We start from the raw sequence: 15,635 nt of genomic DNA, 5'->3' as shown, positions 1-15,635 counted from the left end.
GTAAATACCCCAGGTTTAAATGGACAGGGGTATAACTGACAAAAATTGGAGATTAGGAAACTAATTTGCTATACATGCATTTTGATGTCTGTAGGGATTGCTGCCAATGAACATAATCAAAGTTTAGGAGGCTAAAAAATAAAACATTCATAATTTATAAAAATTAAATACAAAGAGAACCACTAGTTACCCTTGTGATTTCTATAGCAATAATTCCCATAATTAACAGGCTATTCTGCCTCAAATATATCGTGGATGTATTATAATGGAAACTACATAAAATATGGGCAAATTCTCCCATCTGTACATGCTTCTGTTGAGCATGTCTTCTGTGTAAATGTCAGATTTAGCTGGATTGTACTGCATGTTTTAGATTAATGATTGGTGCCTTCATCAGACTCAAGCACTAGATCTGATTTAGATGTAAGAGATTAGGCACATCTCAAATTTGTAACTCATTGCGATTCAGAATATGCAACATTCTCAGGTTGCCTTTATAAAATCTTCGCTGCAAGTAACTGGCTGAAAATTAACTGGCTGTGTTAAGGAGAAAATTCTATTCTTGAATACTCATCTAGTTTTGTATAGCAAAACAATTAGCTTATGGCTGGTCTTTTGTATTCGGGTCTTTTCCTGTGAAAGATTGAGATTGTCTTGGCAACGTTTCAGCAAGGTCTCACTCGCCATCTTCAGGGTGGGTTTGGGGCTTAAAGTGTGATCGGAGCTGCTGTCTTTCTATAAATCTTGGGGGGGGGGATGGAGTGCTGGCTTTGTTTCAGTAAGTGGAATGATTGGTTGGGTGGTTGTATCATGATTGGTAGATTGGTGCTGGCTGTGTGTCTATTGTTGTTGGCTGTGTGTCTATTCTACAGGACATGAAATTAATTTTGAAGAAACCAGGTTAATCTCCAAAACAGAACACTTCAACAAGAGAATAATTATGAAAGCTATCGAAATAGAGAAACACCCCCACAACATGAATAAACGTGATGATACCTCGCGCCTACCAGACATCTGGAAACCAGCCCTAGTCAACAAATGAGCTCCACCCACCAACCAGACATTACAACACGAAACAATAGACACACAGCCAGCACCAATCAACCAATCATGATACAACCACACAACCAATCATTCCACTTACTGAAACAAAGTCAGCACTCCACGTCCCCTCAAGATTTATAGAAAGACAGCAGCTCCGATCACACTTTAAGCCCAAAACCCAGCCTGAAGATGACGAGCGAGACCTCATTGAAACGTTGCCAAAACAATCTCAATCTTACACGGGAAAAGACCCAAACACAAGACCAGCATATATCTAAGCTTTGAAACCAAAGCAAATTAGCATGCATTGTTATCCATTACATTTGCCTTAATTAGAAGCAATTCCAGAAAAACTGTCATTTGTTTTGCATTTTGCAAGGCTGCAATACTGTTGTAGCATCTTCCTCTATGAGGCAATGCAAGCACAAAAAAACTGGTATGTATAACAAAACCAAGACTAATCACTTAGTTATTAATGGTCAGATCAGTTATTACCATATGCCTGCAGCTCCTCAGGTAATGTCTATTTGCTTTAGGGGGCTCCATCTGCACCTCTTTCAACTATAAATTGATGTTTCTTCTGTTTTGCAACTAAATGCCGTGTAATTCCCAATGCTCCTCCTTTTAAAAAGCGTACAAAATTGTCTCCAACCAATGGACCAAGTGCAAAAAGATTGGCTTCCTTTATACACTCATATGAGTATGGATCAATTTCAATAGGGTTGCCCTTGCAAGTAACTGGTTCATTTGGATTATGGCATATGCTCTGGCCTTGATCCTTTAGGAAGCATAAGTTAGGATGTGAACCTATTAAGACTACTGCTAAAGAGAATTTTAAGATCTTCTTTAATCCCGTAGAACTCTGTAGGATACACTTCATATCAGGCTGAAAAGAAAGAACTTGATGTTCAGGTAAACTGGTATAAGCAGGATGCACATTGTAATCCAGAGTAACTGACTGAGTACACATCATATGGTAGACTTTATGATATTCTGGATAAAGTTTTTTTGGTAGCTGTTTGAAAATTAAACTTGGGTCAGTAACCCTCCTACGGAATGCATGAATAATAGGTACACTGTTATTATAGGCATACAGAACTGCATCTGCTGCTGTGAGTCCACCACCTATAATTAAAACTGGATCTGTTTTCCCATGTAATATTCCTTTATCTATGGCAGCTACAAAATCAGATATGGTATGGAGCACAAAAGGAAAGTCTTCTCCTTCAACTTGCAATCGGCCAGGAGCATCAAACGTTCCAGTGGCGAGAGCCACATTCTCAGCAAACAAACAGAATGGCATATGAGAGCCATCTGCGGATCTCTGATAACCTCTAATTTCCCAGTTTCTTTTGATCAGTGTAGTCTGCCCACCTTGTTCCTCTATCTGCAAAGGGCTTTCACTTTCACAGTCCTGATCACGATAAAACTTTGACACAGATGTTATATAAGTATTTTCTCTGAAGTTTTTCTGTAAGCCCATGATTTTAACATAGTGCTTGTAATAATTTGCAACTTCCTCTGGCAGAACTCTATCACACTTTATATTTCTGAAAGAAGAACAGATCAGAAAATTATGTACATTTGATATATTTGGAGCATACAAACACCACTCAACTCTAAATATGATTATACTATCCCTTAAAGAAAAAAAAAGGGAGGGGGGGGAAATTGTTTTATTTTAAGTACATTTATTTTTTACTATCTTAAAATTTTCCACTAGGTGGAAACCTACAGTGTGAATTCCATTGAGTTGGAAACCTACAATATCTCTACATCCAGGCATCAGTTCTTTCTTTTTACAACAATCAGCATAAAAACGTTACCAAGCTCACCTTCGTTTAGTAGCAGCCCAATCTTTAAATGCGTATCCAGGTAATTCCATCCAGTTTCCAAAGCTGATAGTTAGCATAGAACCTTCCATAGACTATGGGAAAATAAAATCAAAACTTTATTCAAAATATAATCTTACTTTTCTATAACAATAGCATTACATTTTGAAGATTAATTTTAAAACAAACTGAAATATATATCATATATTATGTACCAAGACCAATTAATTTAGTATATTATTTGTTTGGCAAGTTTCCAGAGTGACTCAATGAAAGCATATTTATTCAGTTTGTTATGATGATATTTAGAATAAAATGAAGTTTAAATTTCTAATTACATTACAAGTTATGTTCGACAATGTAATCACAGAAAAAAAGATATCACCTCCTGACATAAGTTAATAGTCTGCCTTTTATCACCATGCTTTTATTTTGGTAGGATTTATTTTGGTACTTTCTTAGTCTTATAATGACTATCTTAAGCTGATACTATCCAGTGATTATTGTTTGTAATAAAAGGAGGACTTCAGGACCTAAGAGGTTTTGGTCGCTTAGTAACTAATTGATCCAAATAAAAAAAATTAGGATTAGGATAAAAAAATAAATTATCTTCCCTATTATAAGCCTATGAAAATGAGGACAGAAAATCTGTTAAACAAACTGCTAAGCAATCAGAGTTAATGTTATTTTTATGGATGATTAAAAATACCAGGCTATTCTTGAAATGCTGGGAGCATAGTAGTTCACATGCTGAGAACAATCTACCAGTCCGTGTTCGGAACCTGAGTGCTGCCATGTGGCAGGGTGAACTCCCGTCATTCATTCCATCTCCTGCTGACCTAGCAATTCGAAAGTGGTAATACGAGTAGATAAATAGCTACCACTTTGGTGGGCTCATTAACAGGGACATGAAAGAAGCCCCAATGGATGTCTCCTGGGCAACGGTGATGTCACCAGTTAATTAATCATTTTAACCCAGAAGTGCCTCAGGGCTTCCAACATGAATACAACAACGATGGAATGCTGTACATGATAGAGCTCAAAAAATATAAATGGGCATTTGCTATAGAAGTCATAACCAATCAGAAGTCTTATATAGTAAATGCACTTAGCTGTTTAAAAAGTTAAAGTTCTTCTTACATGCCAAGCACCACCAGGTGGTCCTTTGCCAAGCACTATATGAGGAATGTAGTGATGTGGTTCAAATTTCCACTGAAGAACCGGTGGGTACTTAAATCCAAAATCAGCTTCAGGATGAAGCAAAGTGTCAAACAGAACTGCAACAGGATTTGAAGAGCGCCCTTCCAGACCTTCAGCTAAGTACTCTAATTCCTGATTTGAAAAGATAAGATTTAAATGGTCAATTCAACTTTTCCTCAGAGTACAACATAATGGAAAAAACACCTTGTTTCCCTTGCACATCAGTTATATGAATCTTCTTACAAATTATTTGAACCTATAATTTATTTACTTCCTGTCTGCAAATTCTTATCAAGATTGATTTGTCCTTTGATTTTAATTAGCTTGGAAGTGGGGGGAGGGAGAATAACCCCAGAATATATAGACAGCATGAAATTGGAAACATGTCTCCTAACTGGCATACAATTGACTAGTTTGTGTTGGGAGTGCATTAGAGTCAAGATTTAGCTGTATATATAGTTAAATATGGAGAATGTGTTATTAATGTATTATAATTGAACAATTTCTTTTGGGCAGCTTATTTTTCAAAGCTGACATTCATTTTAATGACATTTTTATGTCTGACACACCATAAAAGTGTTTTCTGAGCCCTACTATTTAGTTCACATTACATTAATAGATCACAGGTTTATTAATAGCCACTAATGGTATCTAAAATTTATACCTTTTGGAAATAAGAATTTAGGAAGTTTCCAAAAGCCTTAGATGTACTAGTGTGGTAGTAAGCGAAAACCTGGTATGATCTTTGGGAAAATTTTATGTATTTATTGCATGGTACACGTCTGGTATCTTGCATTTAAAGTGTACTTTATATCAACTGCAATTGTAAGAAAGAATAAAAACTACTAGCAGCTTACAACACAAATGGAATCAATATTTTTGATATATAATATGCAATCAAATATGACATAAAATTAAATACATGTTTCATAGTTAAGATATATGTTTTTGATTAATAAGCATATAAGCGTAAGTTTCGCATTTATTGTACCTGATCAACAATAGAAAGTTGAATAGCTTCTTTTAACTTATTATACAAAATAAGATTTGGATGTTCAGCTTCGGGGGATAAATATGGTCTATATCCAGATAACATGTAAGAGAGGCATATTCCAGAAGGTCCATTACCTGTTTGTTTTTGAAAAAAAGTAACAATCTATTTATTGAATTAAAAGAAATGTACATATTACATCAAAATCAAACATTTTTAAACCTACTGATTTTGAAGTAAATGCTTTTCATTTACAATTTCTTACATAAAAATTTGGATAAAAACCTGGATTTTTCAAAACCTCACATTTATCACTAGACTTTCAACTTTCACATTTTATACATTATTTTAATAATTTTTAAACTGCTATTAAAAAAATAAAGAAGTAAAGTATATAACAAATTATTTTTATTATTTTGTACTAAATAATTAATAAGTAATTGGGACTAATTAGTAATCTAACTAATCTCATTTCCTAGATGATCTTGAAAAGTAAGAAAAAGCAGATCAGTTTAATTCGAACCAGCAAGAAAGACAGAAAGTGTAAACGATTGAAATTAAAACAAAACAAAGATGGTAATGAAAAACAGCTTCCATCTTGTTGGCAAGAAATTACATTGTGTCGCCAGGAATCAAATTTTATCTGTATATAGTATAGACAAATGTAAATACTCTTTACCCCTCAGAAGTATTTCTTGACTTATGACTGTAGTGAAGCCTGTCCATCATGGTCCTAAGTTATGACAGTTGTAAAACAGGTTCATTCATGTGATCCACCTAATTTGGCAACTTTTTGATGATCGTTAAATGAATGCCTTAAGGAAATCAATGGTTCACTATACTGTATTTTTTCTGAAAACCACTAAATGTTGGTTTTCTGCAAAGCTGTCATAAAATATGGCCACATGACTGAGGACACTGCAAAAATGCAGCCCATTGTTGAGTGCCTGAAGCTCAGTTACATGACCGGGGGAGGGGGGATAAAACTTCGAGTCTGGGTCGAAACTATTATCCAGATAAGTTTGTTGTAACTTTGACCAACCACTAAATGTCAACAGCTACCTATATAACTTTACAAAGAGGTATTTCAAACTAATTATTCTGAAGGTCTCTTTAAGATGGATTAATAAGCAATTTCAAAAAGTAATTAGAAAGTGAGGCTTGTGAATTTAGTATCCTTTAAAAAGGTCTACAGTGATTGCAAGCAAGTTGGCTAATCTCTTAGTCTTTTGATGCTTAAGTCCACAGGAGCTCTCTTACATTATTCTTCTCACAAGAAACACATAGCACATATAGGCAATCGTCCGTCTTCTCCTTCAGAGAGGTTCTGAAGAATCCATTTACTTACCAGTACTTTGGTCTTTGCCATAATTGTCAGCTCTGCTTTCATGAAGGTGTCTTCAGTTCACTATTACTCCCCTAGAAGTCCCCCCCGGTATCAAGTTTTATAACAGTTTTAACTTCACTAATTAATAATGATATTTGACATTCATCAAATTATTGACAATTCAAATAACTTTTGCTTCCATATTAATGGACCTATACTAAATTTTCTTAAGCATCATTTGCAAGAAGTATCTTGGAAGTATTGTTCAGATATACAACTTCTCATGAAAGAAGGCAACTAAAAATAAATACAAAAATCCAAAGAGTTCACCATTACAATCAGTCAGTACATGTCTGACCCATTTCTTTTTTAATTTCCCCCCTTTCAGAATGGAGAGATTTATATAAGCAATATCTTCAGGCAATCCCTTTTGTACCTGACCCTTTTTCTCCTTCTCTCCTCCCAGAATGGAGAGATTGGAGAGGAAGAGATGACAAGAGACCAAAGAGCCACACAGGTGGCACTAGTACATTCCTTTCTGTATTCTTTATTGTGTGCCTACTTACTCTCTAGTAATCCCTTCCTCTTGAATGAATGTAAATGCAAACATTAATTCCCTTTCTGCTAATTACCCCAAAGATGAGGTGAACATTCCAAAGGGCAGGGGAGTGGGTGGGAAAAGGAAGCGGAAGTAAACTGTAAACACAGTCACAATCATGTGACTTCACCCCAGCAACTGTTTTAACTGTTTTACTTAAAAATAAATAACTGGTCCCAACATTGGTCACTAAATGAGGATTACTTGAACCAGCAGGGCAGAAAGTGGATCTTGAGGGATGATCTGAAATGAAGAAGTGTTGAATGGAAAAAATACTTACACATTTGTCTTACATTCATTCCAAATTCTGCACTATAAAGCAGATTTTTAAAATCTAAAAAGGGCTTACTTGGCTGAGGTCAACTACATGGATAAAAATATTTTTGGTTTTAAAATTCTTAAAATCTGCTTTGGAATCTTTGTAGATGTTAAAAAAATATTACATATCAATATTGCCCATAATCTTACTATTTTACAGATACAATTCAAAAGGTAATGAGGCTAAGGGGTAGAATATAGAATCATAGGACTGGAAGGGACTTCAAAGGTCTTCTAGCCCAACTGCCCTGCTCAAGGCAGAATAATTTATACCGTCTTTTTTCAAAAACCTCAATGATGGAGCATCTCCAATCCAAGCTATTCCATTGATTAATTATTCTCATTATCAGAAAATTTCTCCTTTCCATCCAGGTTGGATGTTTATAGAGATTCTTAATCATCCTGGACATGATTTCCCCAAAGGTGTTTTTCAAAGGCAATTGGACTTTTTTTGTTTTCCTTGAAAATTTCCTTTTTCACTTTTTCAACAGTTCTTGCCTTTGAAAAAGTAGCTTTGAGTTCTAGTTGGATCTCTCTTTAACAAGCTTCCATCCATTACTTCTTGTCCTGGCCTCTGGTGCTTTCGAAAAGAAGTCAATCTCCTCTTCTCTGTGACAGCCGCTCAAGTACTGGAAGATAATCATCATATTCCCGCTATCCTTTTCTTTGAAAGTTCCCTCAATTGTGCATCATAAGATTTAGCTTTCAGATTCTTTATCATCTTTGTTGCTCTTCTCTGCATTCTTTCTAGGGCCTCAGCAACTTTTTTTTATTATGATCATCAGAATTATACACAGTATACTTTGCAGACAAAGTATATACACTGGCAAAAAATTATTTCAGTTACAAAATCTTTTTCAATGCCACGATAATTATATGTCAGATTAGGTTTATGAGCTAACAAGGATACACATAAGTCAAATTGATTAAGTCAGTTTCTATATGATTTAATAATGGAAATCCACTACGAGCTAAGCATGAAACATATTTGAGAATAACTCACCGATTATTACTATAGGCAAAGTCAACGTTGGGTCCACAGGTAGTGTACTTTCTTGTAGTAATGGCATAGTTTTAGCGTTGGTCCCAAGATTGTCACCAAAATACTGCACTAAGGAATTCAAAAAGCATCCTTCAGTTTCTGGACTACTGTAATTTCTATTTAAAAGAAAATGAAACAAATCAGTATTATAAAATATCCTTCACTGTGTATACTTCTTTAACTTATGCTGATTTGTAAATATAGTATTTTAGCCATATGCAAGTTATCCCCCCCCCCCCAAACATAATAACAGTAGAGGTGACAGATTGTTGAGATTTCAATCTTGAGACAGATTGGTTGATGGTCATTTTTAAAATTAGTGAATACCAAACTGTGCTTCTCAACAACTATCGAAGTAATCCTTACAAGATTTTTTGGGGGTCTTTTAAATAAACAACACACCTTGCGCCTGGATCCACAACAAAGAGGAGGGGGTGCATTTTCACTAATTGACTCTGGACGTGTTATTCCTCCCCCCCCAAACCCATTTGAGGGGCAACTATTTTTTTTTAAAGGCATTCGAATATATAGCTTCGAACCATAAATTTGTAAACATATACCTTACACTCCTACGCGGGCCGAGAAGAAGGAAGTGACAGAATGAAATACGATTAACACGATTTAGTCTTAAATCGTTTTCAATCGATAGACAACACACACACAACACAGCACAACACACACACACACACACACACCGATGTACATTTCCGCTAGTTGGAAAGGCGGCGTTTCCGAGCGCGTGCAGCCGAGGCCGGCGCCTCTCCACCTCAGCCGACCATACCTCCCCCATCCCCACCACCTCGTGCGCGGCCGACCTCCGCCGGGATGCTCCGCCTCGCCTTCTCTCGCCTCACATCTCTCGGCGGCAAGTGTTTAATTTCGTTAGGGTTTCCTAAGCCGGCCTGACGGGCCGGGTGCTGGATGCCCCTCAGTTGCGAGGGAGGAAGAGAGTGTGGAAGCCGGTGTGTAGCCGGGCGCTACGCTCGGCAAACGAGGCTCGAATCGCTTACCTGAAGCGGCTGGTTAAGGAGCAGCGGCAGCACCACACCGTCATGAGGGACTAAAGGAAAAGGACGTCGAGAGATGGAGATGCGGCGGCAGCCGCTGCGCTTACCGCCGCCTCCTTCCTTTCTTCTGCCGCCGCGCTGGGGACCGCTGTTGGTTGTCGCTGCCTCCTCCCCCTCGCATTTCGCCTCGCGAGCGGCGCTGTGCCAGAGGAGGGGGGCGGAGCCTTGTTTGGACCAGGCAGGCGGCGGCGGCGGGGGGCGAAGCGGAGAGAGGGTCTGTCCTCAGTGCCGTATGGAGGGGGGGGCACGTAAGACGACGTTATGGGGGACAGCCGGGCGTCGCTCCTCTCTCTCTCTCTCCCTCTCCCCCCCCCCTCTGCCTCCAGCATCTGTGAAGGTGGGAAAGGCGGTGGAAAGCAGAGAGGGCCCACAGCGAGGGTTGTAAGGGCAGCGAGCTCTATCGCTCTTCTCTAAGCAGAGTGCCTCGGAATTATTGCAGGGGTTCTTCTTGGGAGTGAGCCGCAGGTCTGATCCTTCCCGTTCTTTACCAAATATGCCTTTAAAAATAGCGTCAGCCTCCGCATCCTCCTCCCCATCCTCCCTCGGATGCTTCTCTCTACTATAGTGCGCTCAATGGCGAAAGAAAAAGAAATGGAAGAAGGGAAACGAAGCTGCACCAGGATGTCTGTTTCCTACCCAGTCCTCCAAACAAACGCGGGCTTGATCAAACAATCAGTGCAATGGAGGAGCTTCGTTTTTCTCCCTTCCAGCACAGTTTTTGAATCAGAATTTAGAAATACCAAAACTGTTGATAAAACAGTTAGGAAAATACCATACTATATTTTGGCCTTTTTGATTGGGTTTATGTGTTGATCTCCTACTTAAAGGAAATTTGGTAAAAGTTGTTTCAGTTAAAACAAGATATTCCAACTCTTTATTCCACTTTCCTTGCAAATGACCCGCTGTACCTGTCTCCATCATAATATTTTTCAGTTGTTTCTCAAAGTATTCAAAACTTCCTCCAATAATAATTTAAGTATCTTAGATTCTTCATTTAAGAATCTTTAAGTTTTTCATATTTAATCTTTAACTATATTTAATATTTATTATCCAAATTGCATAGTTTTTTTTAAAAAAAAGCCTTTTCTGCATTTCTCAAAATGGGGATATCCCAAATGTATTATTTTCTTAAGGAAATTGGGATAAATTTTCCTTTCCATTATCCAAATATGAATGGCAGCTTCTACTGCAGGAAATACAATTGGTTTGTGGGCAATTCAAAGTCTAGACAGTTCCAAAATGCTTGAATCAACCCACATTACGGTACATTTTAATTTTATGCCCAAGGCAAGACATTGTTTCAAATTATACACTTTAAAGGGTTCAAAACCTAATACTTGAGACTATATATTAAATTTCATTAAATAAAAGCTAATTATTTTAAATACTGAAACTTTGCGTGACCTTAGTAGTTTTGACATTGTTTATCTTAGCACAAATCAAAATAGGCTGTGCTTACTGCGAAAATTACAGTATTCCACATTTCATTAACAAAGATTGTTAGGTCCTAGAGCTTCTAGCTGTCCTTCAGGTTGTGGCCTTTCCAGATGTTGTTAAATTGTAATTCAATTTAACACACATGATTATAGTAGTTTCGATCTGCTGGTATATTTTTCTGTTCTATTTGGATTATGCTATACTGTATTCTGAGAAGTGTTGGAAATAAAATTTTAAATTGTTATGATTTTTACTGAGTTTGGACATTTGAAAATTTTCATTCTCTATGCGATTTTGGAAAATTAAGTATCCAATATCTAATAGGTTGTGCCTACTTTTATCAGACTATATTTAGAATGATAAACTAAGTCATGCGAATTTAAGTCCTCATCTAGTGACAAAATGTTCCACTATACATTATAATACGGTTTATCTTTTCTTCTAAAAATCTCTTCTGTGTTTAATTTCCTGGCACATGTGCAAAAGGATTATTAGCTTTAGAATCTGATTGTGTCTTTCCTAATGCTTTAAACAAGCAGCAACATTTTAGTTTGCCATGCAAATTCCTGTCAGTTATGCTGTGTTCAGTAAATTCCTCTGTGTTAATGTTTATATCTCAATGAATGCAAAAGACAAAGCAATAGGAGTTAAAGTATTAATGTTTGTGGAAACATTTCAAAAGTATATAAAAAACTTGAATCTGATCTACTGTTAGTGTTCAATTAAATATACAGTCCATTCTTTATAATTCATGGTAGCATAATGTTCTTTAAAAACTAAATCTATTAACTGTAAGCTGCCCAGAATCATGCTCTTGTGAAATGGGCGCCATACAAATACAATAATTTTAAAAAATAAAAACACAAAAGCACTTGAAATTATTATTATTTAATTAAAGGGATTCATTTCAATTCACAACTTGTTTCATTTGTTTTAAAAGAACAAAATTTCAAATGAATATACCGTTAAAAATGCTTATTTTTCTGTTGTTTCCTTTTGCAATATAAAGTAAATTGTATTTCCTTTAAAAATATTTTAAATTGCATATGCCACTTGCTGTATCTTCTTCTGCAACAGAAAACTGCAATATAGAATACTCATATCCAGTTGGCAGAGCTCTTTTAGAAGATACTCTCTTGATTGTTATGTTATTTTACAGCCAAGGGCATGAATCAAAGATTTTTTTGTCTGTGAATGCCATCAAGGTGGTGGTGGTGATGAAGATGATGATTTAAAATACCTTTTTCCTTGCAAATCTACTAATAATACCTTTCACATATGTGAATGGGGTTCTTTTGGCATTTGGAGAATAAGTTCTCTCTTAGCAGAGAGGTGCCCAAGAAGGAATGCTCTAATAACATCACTACCTCTATGAGATTTTTTGTATTTGGAGTTTAATCAAATGAATATCTGAATAACCTAAAAAAGCTTGTTTTGATTCAGGTGTTTGTAATAGTGTGGCCATTTATTCTTTTTTACGGCCTTGCCCCTTACTTGGAGTCTGTCAAAGGGCATTACTCTGTTAGAAAAGTGTCTTCTTCAGAAGTTTCTTCTCTTTTCCACTCTACATTTTATTGAAAGAAATAGACTATAAGGGAAACGAAAAGAAGGTGAAGTTGCTTATCAGTAATGAACCTCTGAACAGCAAGTACATTGATTTATCTTCCCTATTTTGATGAGATCTATTGAATGTTTATATTATACAATATTTATTCCTACATATCATGCCCCCTTTTTGTGGCCCAGTATCTCTGCTTTTCTAGGTGCTTCCATGTATATCCTGCACTAATTCATGGCTAGAATAATTACTATATAATGATATTTTGACAGACTTCTCTGATTTACCATTTTGAATTGAACAGATCAGCCTTCAGGCTAAAGATTACATTTGGACAATTTTGTCAACAATAAAATCTCAGCAACACAAACGTATCGGTGGGAAGGTGGGTCAGATAACGGCATATTTGTCTTATGGTGAAATTGTTTTGTTGAACGGTTATTATTGTTTTAAAAGCAGCTGAAAAAATCACCCTTTACATGAAACAGTCTGGGCTGAAAGTAGAATTGAGCATCCTCATTCTATAAACAAATTTCTTCCACCACAGATGAGACATTTTCTAGCTTCATCCATGGATGCCTTCATTCAATAACAATAGAAAGATCAACAATTGTTGGGATTATTTGGATTGGACCAGTTGGGCAAGAAGGTTTTAACACTTTGACATTGTTCCAGTTCCCTGACAATTGATCTCTGATTAACTGTTCACTCTATATAACCCTGCAAAGCTCTTTATGTCCTGTTGAGAAGCAAAATTATGGATATAGCTAAACTACCAATCTTGCAAACCAGCTAGTTCCTGCACACCACAGTTGCAATCTAGGTACCAATTTCGCACGCTATGCCTCTCTCTCTACACATACAAACATACACACAGATAAAATGTAAAATAAAAATCTAATATAATAATTCTAAGTGAGTAGTTATTTTATCCCATTCTTTCTCTGCAAAACCTGGAAGTCTTTACTCAGAAGATATTATATAAAAATCTGTAAACATGGTGGAATCTACCTACACATTTTTGGGGTCCTTGATGCTCTCGGAGCTTAGTTATTTTCTTGCAGACATTTCATTACAACTAGGTAACATAATCAGTGGTAAAAGGGGTGGGGTTTGCTCTCATATACTAAGAGTACCTGCCCTGAGGGTATATATCTGGCCCACCAGGTTGGATGTGGACATAATCCTGATGCTTTCCCTTAAACATTCCTATTTAGTGGGACCTAGGAAGTGCATCTTCTCTATAGCTGCCTCTGTTCTGGGGAAAGACAACATTCAAGGTATTCCTAGTTTTACCCTTACACAATATTCCTCTCGGTTGACGTAGCCCAATATTACCAATTGTAAATTTTAATTTGGGTCTTCATGGTTATATTCAACACTAACACATAACAAACCCAAGGGGATACATTTCCATTTTTGAATATAACACATGAATCACTGTTACTGCTAAACAGGAATCAGATTTATACAGATATACACAAAAACAATGATCTATCAGAGTAGCAATATGCAATCAGAATTATATTACTGTGCAAATATATATAGACATTTGCACATAAGCCTTTTCTGAAATCCCTTTATTACAAATAAAATAACTTTTCTGTTCCATCATATAATGTGTGGCAATTTTTTTTTATCATAGGACCATTCTGTATATGGTTTTATCTGCCAAATTTGGTCTATCATTTCTTCCCAGAAGGCTACTTTTCCTTTATTACAAAGAAAACATTACACCCATTTCTCAAAAATTACTCAGTGTTCCCATAACCTTAATATGAATCTTGCAACAAATGAACTTTTCAGCAATATTACTAATGCTAAGAGAGCTCCCATTGTATAATTGATGTTTGATAAAGAACACATTTATTTATCTAGATACAACATATAACAGTGATGGCAAACCTATGACACGCGTGTCAGTGCTGACACGCGTAGCCATTTGGGGTGACACGCACAGGATTTCATGCGATTCATCCTCGGCTCCTGCACGGCCGCCGAGGATGAAAGAATCTGTGCTGGAGGAACGGGGGGGGGCGGGACATGTGATCTCCCCCACCCACACTCACTTATTGTATCGCCGCCGCCCCTTTCTGAGCGCAGGGGCTGCTGGTAAGGCATGCGTGCCGTGCGCACACACGTCATCAGCGCGGCGAGGGAGGACCCGCAGGAGAGGAGCGCGGGAACAGTGCGCGCCTCTCTCCAGTCAGGCCGGCACAGAGAGTCTACTCCTGGGACTGTCGGTTACGACCGCACCACAGCAGGGAACAGCGGAGTGCCAACAGGAACTGTGAGCGCCATTAGCAGCAACTATTGGGGTGCCATTTTTGTAGTTTAAACTATAAATTGCGCAAAATTATGTTTTTGTCGAAGTGACACACAACGCGAGTTATGCTCGATTTTTTGCCGATTTTTGACACACCACGCCAAAAAGGTTGCCCATCACTGACATATAATATTATATGTTTGAGGATTTAGAACCAATCCTGAGTAAATCTCACTCTTCCTTTTTTACTTTCTCTTTCAATCCAAATAAGGCTGCACTCCTGTGCAGCTGAGTGAGCAAAGAACATCTTCAAGGACCAAAAATAGACAGGATGAACTAAAAGATACACCATAATTAAGTGCAATACTGATATATAGTTTGGCTTAAGTTCATTGAACTGCTTTGCAATAAGATTGGCTGCACATCTTACCTATTTAAAAAAGAAGTACTGATCTATAGGAGAAAAAAGAGTAGATCAGGAAAAGAAGAATGTCAGAAATGTATTTTCAAAAGTGAAAATGAATGTTTTTAAGTTTGGTTGCACAACTATTTTGTTTTATCTCTGTCCAATAACTCTCAGTAATATCCTTTAAAATGTTTTTAAAAACTCGATCAAGTTGTGAGATTAATAGGAAGAAATATCTTGGTGGATTGAATATTTTTCTTCACAGATTCTTTCATTCTCCAGAAAAATATTTTGCATTACAATTGGGTGTAAAAATATCACAGCACCATTTTTGTTAGTTTATCTAAAAAGATATAATTTCTCTATTTTAGTGGTCTGGAGAAGAAAAGAATAAAGCATATTTTAAGTCCAGCAGAATGCAATATTTTATAAATAGCATATGTTGAACAAACATTCCTGTATAAATTTCAGATGCAGAATTTTATAGGGGATCTTTGGGATTAAATTCATTTTAGTTCTGTTCCAGAAAAAGCTTTATACATTCATAAG

General features: G+C 36.7%; 1 protein-coding gene across 1 annotated transcript; it reads right to left on the bottom strand.

Annotated features, from left to right (window-relative positions):
* Positions 1–1,551: 1,551 nt before the first annotated feature.
* On the bottom strand, positions 1,552–9,406 carry OSGIN2 (oxidative stress induced growth inhibitor family member 2). Its single transcript, XM_032223394.1, has 6 exons — positions 9,363–9,406; positions 8,314–8,468; positions 5,068–5,204; positions 4,017–4,208; positions 2,880–2,971; positions 1,552–2,594 (listed from the first exon to the last, which is right to left on the bottom strand). The coding sequence occupies exons 1-6, from the start codon at positions 9,404–9,406 to the stop codon at positions 1,577–1,579; spliced, it is 1,638 nt and encodes a 545-aa protein (XP_032079285.1). The 3' UTR covers positions 1,552–1,576.
* Between the last annotated feature and the right edge of the window lie 6,229 nt (positions 9,407–15,635).

Source organism: Thamnophis elegans, chromosome 8, assembly GCF_009769535.1.
Source record: "Thamnophis elegans isolate rThaEle1 chromosome 8, rThaEle1.pri, whole genome shotgun sequence".
NCBI lineage: Eukaryota > Metazoa > Chordata > Lepidosauria > Squamata > Colubridae > Thamnophis > Thamnophis elegans.
This window is presented reverse-complemented; position numbering and strand designations above follow the sequence as displayed.

Bases quoted from the DNA above. Each gene is read 5' to 3' on its own strand.
- OSGIN2 (XM_032223394.1), bottom strand. From the start codon at position 9,406: ATGACGGTGTGGTGCTGCCGCTGCTCCTTAACCAGCCGCTTCAG. The intron at 4,209-5,067 runs GTACAATAAATG...TTTTCAAATCAG, and splicing joins AACTTTCTATTGTTGATCAG to GAATTAGAGTACTTAGCTGA. The intron at 2,595-2,879 runs GTGAGCTTGGTA...TTCTTCTTTCAG, and splicing joins TGGGCTGCTACTAAACGAAG to AAATATAAAGTGTGATAGAG.